We start from the raw sequence: 4,689 nt of genomic DNA, 5'->3' as shown, positions 1-4,689 counted from the left end.
GGACAGAAAGGCTCTACACTGTTTACAACGGATGCAAAGTGATGGCCTCCAAATGAAATCACCTACGCATGCTTAAAAATCCACTGTTAGTCATGGGCTGTTGCAAAATAATGTCGTGTTTGGCAATGCCTTATTCGATATGTATGCCAAATGTGGTGCACTTCAAAAAGCACAGAAAGTATGTGAGGAGCTTCCTAACTAGATGTCGTCTCTTGGAGTGCATTGATTGCGGGATATGCCTTGTAGGGCCAAATTACTCTAAGCTATTATCAACGGATGCCAAGCAAGGACCTCCCTTTTGATGCAATCATATCCAAGTGTCTTCTAATGTCTGGTCTCCTCAAGAGGCTCTCCCTATGTCTACGTAGCTCCAATAAAAATAGCCCAAGGCATCTCTAATCCTGGTATCTCATAACTTTGGCCAATGGTCCAAAACACTCTCTGAATAGGCAGTGGAAGGGGTTTGAGGGTAAGAGGGGCCATGCTGCCACTGAAGACGGCGCCGTTTTACTAGTAGAGGCTAGAGGCTGGGGTAGAGCGAAAGGGTAATTTGTCAAGGAGGCTGCGAGTTGCCAATTGCCGACATATATGCACACGATAGCTACACAAACACACCCTTCTCGCATAGGGTTGTGACCGAGGTCACTCCCAAAAATGTGGAAGGCATGGTTTTGCACCTAATTTTGAGGTCATTCATTGTGCTTTTGGGATGTAATTTTCGACTCTATTATGTTTTTTTCTCTTGTAATGAGCACATGGGTGCTCTCCCACCAACTAGCTGCATTCTGATCCTATGAGGGCGTTGTGCTGGCCATACGGCCAAAAAAGAGTCAAGGCTCACCCCTTTGACCGGCCACGCTTTCCATGGCCGCACCAATCAAAGAACTCCTTGCCACGTGTGAGAGATGTCCTCCAGTAAAGTTGCCCTTGCACAATGACAGGGTCTCTTTGTGCTCAATATCGAGCCCTTCATCCAGCCTGTCCTCCTGCTTAGAAGAGCTGCTGGGCTGGTGGCTGATGCTTTGATGTGCTAATTCTATCTGCTTCAGCAACATGGGCTACTTTTTGGGAAATGTATAGACCGTCAGAGCCTCTTGCTTTGCAGCCATTGAGCACCCACACTCTCCCCCATGCTCTATTCATTATCCTCATGTGTAGATGTTTTCTACAGCCGCATGCATGTCGATGGCATCAATCTGTGAGCTTCCACATGACTCCTCTACTTGCATTGCATGTTCAAAGGCCCATCTCCCAACACGCACGTCTCCCCATTTCTGACAAGCAGCTAATAGAGTAGACCAAACATCAAAATTACAAGATGGCATTCTTGCAATCATTCTTGTAGCCTTGGTAAGTTGTCCTGCACGTCCAAAAACATCAAGCATGCAAGCATAATGTTCTAAATCTTGCAATATTCCATACTTTGTGCTCATGTCTGCAAAATGTGATTGGGCCTCTTCTACTAGGCCTAAGCGACTGCATGCAATAAGCACACAAGAAAACGTAGCGGCGTCTGGAAAGAGGCCATCATGTTGCATCTGTTCGAAACAATCAATGGCATGCTTACATTTACCCTGTTTGACATAGCCTATCATTAGTGCATTCCATGAGATAGAGTCCCTAACAGGGAGCTCCTCCAAAACTTTTCGAGCTTTTGTAAGAGCCCCACACTTCACATACATGTCCACCAGAGAAGTGCCAAGCACCATATGATTTTCCCAGCACCCCTGTTCAACAATCTCATCATGAAGTTTCTCTCCCCTAACAGCTGCTCCTACACTGCCACAAGCTTTCAATATGCAAATGTAGGTCACTGCATCTGGAGAGAAGCCCTGATATTGCATCTTTTGGAAATTTGCAAGCGCTTCCTCACAATTCCCATGGTCAGCATACCCGGCAATAAGTGCATTCCACGTGACAACATTCCGAACAGGTAGATCCTCAAAGACTTGCCGTGCCCTTGCAAGGGCATTACACTTAGCATACATATTAAGCAGTGCAGTGCCAAGAACAATATTGTTGGCTAACAGCCCCTGCTCTGCGATAATATCATGTATTTTTGCACCCCTATCAGCTTCTTTTAAGCAGCCACACGCTTTCAAGATGCAAATGTAGGTCACTGCATCAGGCGCAAGGCCCTCCCGTTGCATCTTTTCAAAGCATTCTAGTGCTTGCTCGCTTTCGCTATGTTCAGCATATCCTACAATCAGTGCAGACCAGGAGATGGGATCCCTAACGGGAAGCTGTTCAAAGACTTCTTGAGCTTTTCTGAGAGCACCGCACTTAGCATACATATCCACCAATGCTGTGCCAAGTACAATATCATCTCCAAAAAGACCCTGCTTAGTTATCATGTCATGTATGTTTTCTCCCTTATCTTCTGCTCCAATGCTCCCACAAGCTTTCAAAATGTAACTTAAGGTGAGTCCATTTGGAGATAACTTTTTGTGCTTCAATTCCTCAAAGCAAGATAGAGCTTGCTCACCTTCCCCCCTTTCTACATAACCTGAAATCAAAGCATTCCAAGCGGAAATGTTCTGGACAGGAAGCTCCTCAAGGACACTCCGTGCTTTTGCAAGCGCACCACACTTGGCATACATATCCACCAATGCAGTGCCCAGCACAACGTCATTTGTCAGCAGGCCCTCTTTGGCAATTAGATTGTGAATCTTCTCTCCCCTTTCAGTAGCTCCTAAGCGTCCACATGCTTTCAAGACGCAAGCAAAGGACACTGCAGTAGGAGAGATACCCTCACGTTGCATTTGGTCAAAAGAAGTTAACACGTTTTCAGCCTTATCCTGTTGAGCATATCCTGTTATTAAAGCATTCCAAGAAATAGCATCTCGATGGGGAAGCTCCTCGAGCACTTGCCTTGCTTTTGTCAAAGCGCGGCACTTAACGTACATACTCACAAGAGCGTTGTCAAGTACTAAATTGCTACCCAGCAGTCCCTGTTCAGCTATCTCTTTGTGGATTTGCGCTCCCTCGCCAACTGCACCCATGCTCCCACAAGCTTTTAAGATGCACGTGTAAGTCACTGCATCTGGCGAAAGGCCCCTTCGCCGCATTTGTTCGAAACAGTCTAGAGCTTCCTTGCCTTTGTCCTGTTCTGTGAACCCTACGATTAGAGCATTCCAAGGGCTAGCAGTATGAAGAGGAAGCTCCTCAAGCACTCCACGTGCTTTTGCAAAATTGCCACACTTGGCATACATGGCCACAAGTGAATTTCCAAGTAGAACATTCTTTGCAAGCAGACCCTGCTTAGCAATGTAATCATGAACTCGTTCCCCCTTATCAACTGCACCCAGACTCCCACAAGCTTTCAAAATGCAAGTAAACGTCACTGCATCTGGAGTGATGCCCTCTTGGCGCATACGTTCAAAGCAGTTGAGAGCATTTTGACCCTGACCCTTTTGGGCATACCCGGCAATGAGCGCTGTCCACGTGCGCACACTCTTGCTTCCAAGTGTGTCTAGCAAGTTTTGTGCCATTGCAAGAGCACCACATTTTGCATACATGGTAACCAAAGCATCAGAGCATTCCTTGAGCAAACCATGTTTGAGAATAACATCATGAACTTTTCGACCAGTGCAGAGATCTTTCTCCCTAGTGCAATCCCTCAATGAGGCCACAAAATCAGGGATGTCGCTGCTGTCATTAGCCTCCAATTCATGGGCTTGTGCCAATGCCCGTTTCCTGAGCTCTTCATAAACCCAAGACGGAATGAATAAGCCATTAATCCATAAGGATTCCATGGAGGCTTTGCGCTTGATGAGAAAAGATGCAGGGGGGACTGCCCCACTCTTGTGACCATCCCTAAAACACTCCTTCCGTGACGAGTGACGGGCAAACTTCGTTCCCATGGCATCATTTTTCGCTACTCTGGATGTCTCTTCCCTATTTGCCCGCTACTCTGATGACAGGCCTCTGTTTCGCGCGCTCTATATACGTTAAACGTAAGAGACCTCAATCCATCCGACGGGAGTTGAACTCAAGACCTGTTCTTCAAGAGGGAAATTGCATAACCACCATTTTCCCGTGCTTGGGTGATAGAGAGAAAAAGGGTAAGGTTAATGTGTTATCGTGCATTTGTGTCGATTATAATTCAATCGTATTTTTTACTTAAAACTTACAAACATTTATACATGTTGTCTTTTTCTCTTTAGATCTCACTGTGAGATCCCTTGGGACTTATCCTACTACATTAAACCTACTCCGCCTTCAGTGAGAGATTGAGAGAGGGAGAAGAGGAGGAGCAAGTTGTTGGATATGCAAATGTGTGTGTGTGTGTGTGTGTGTGTGTGTGTGTGTGTGTGTGTGTGAGATCCCTTGGGACTTATCCTACTACATTAAACCTACTCCGCCTTCAATGAGAGATTGAGAGAGGGAGAAGAGGAGGAGCAAGTTGTTGGATATGCAAATGTGTGTGTGTGTGTGTGTGTGTGTGTGTGTGTGTGTGTGTGTGAGAGAGAGAGAGAGAGAGAGAGAGAGAGAGAGAGAGAGATTATGCAAAAGCACATCATTGAGGAGATATTTTTCAAACAAAATAAGAGTGATTGTTTTAGAGCATAAAATTTCAAAAGGTACATATGCATAACACTTTTAATCATGCTATTTCAACAAGATCAAAATATTGAGCTGAAGCTCGATACACACTTCTCTTAAATCTATTTTTTGAACTCAGCTTAA

General features: G+C 45.4%; 1 protein-coding gene across 1 annotated transcript; it reads right to left on the bottom strand.

Moving 5' to 3' along the window:
• Nucleotides 1-602: 602 nt before the first annotated feature.
• On the bottom strand, nucleotides 603-3,985 carry LOC147457918 (pentatricopeptide repeat-containing protein At2g39620-like). Its single transcript, XM_086512695.1, has one exon. The coding sequence runs from the start codon at nucleotides 3,861-3,863 to the stop codon at nucleotides 1,149-1,151; it is 2,715 nt and encodes a 904-aa protein (XP_086368821.1). The 5' UTR covers nucleotides 3,864-3,985; the 3' UTR covers nucleotides 603-1,148.
• Between the last annotated feature and the right edge of the window lie 704 nt (nucleotides 3,986-4,689).

This window comes from Adiantum capillus-veneris, chromosome 5, assembly GCF_014529385.1.
Source record: "Adiantum capillus-veneris isolate H3 chromosome 5, ASM1452938v2, whole genome shotgun sequence".
Lineage (NCBI taxonomy): Eukaryota > Viridiplantae > Streptophyta > Polypodiopsida > Polypodiales > Pteridaceae > Adiantum > Adiantum capillus-veneris.
The sequence above is the reverse complement of the archived record's forward strand: the minus strand, read 5'-3'. Positions and strand labels throughout refer to the sequence as shown.

Bases quoted from the DNA above. Each gene is read 5' to 3' on its own strand.
- LOC147457918 (XM_086512695.1), bottom strand. From the start codon at position 3,863: ATGGGAACGAAGTTTGCCCGTCACTCGTCACGGAAGGAGTGTTTTAGG.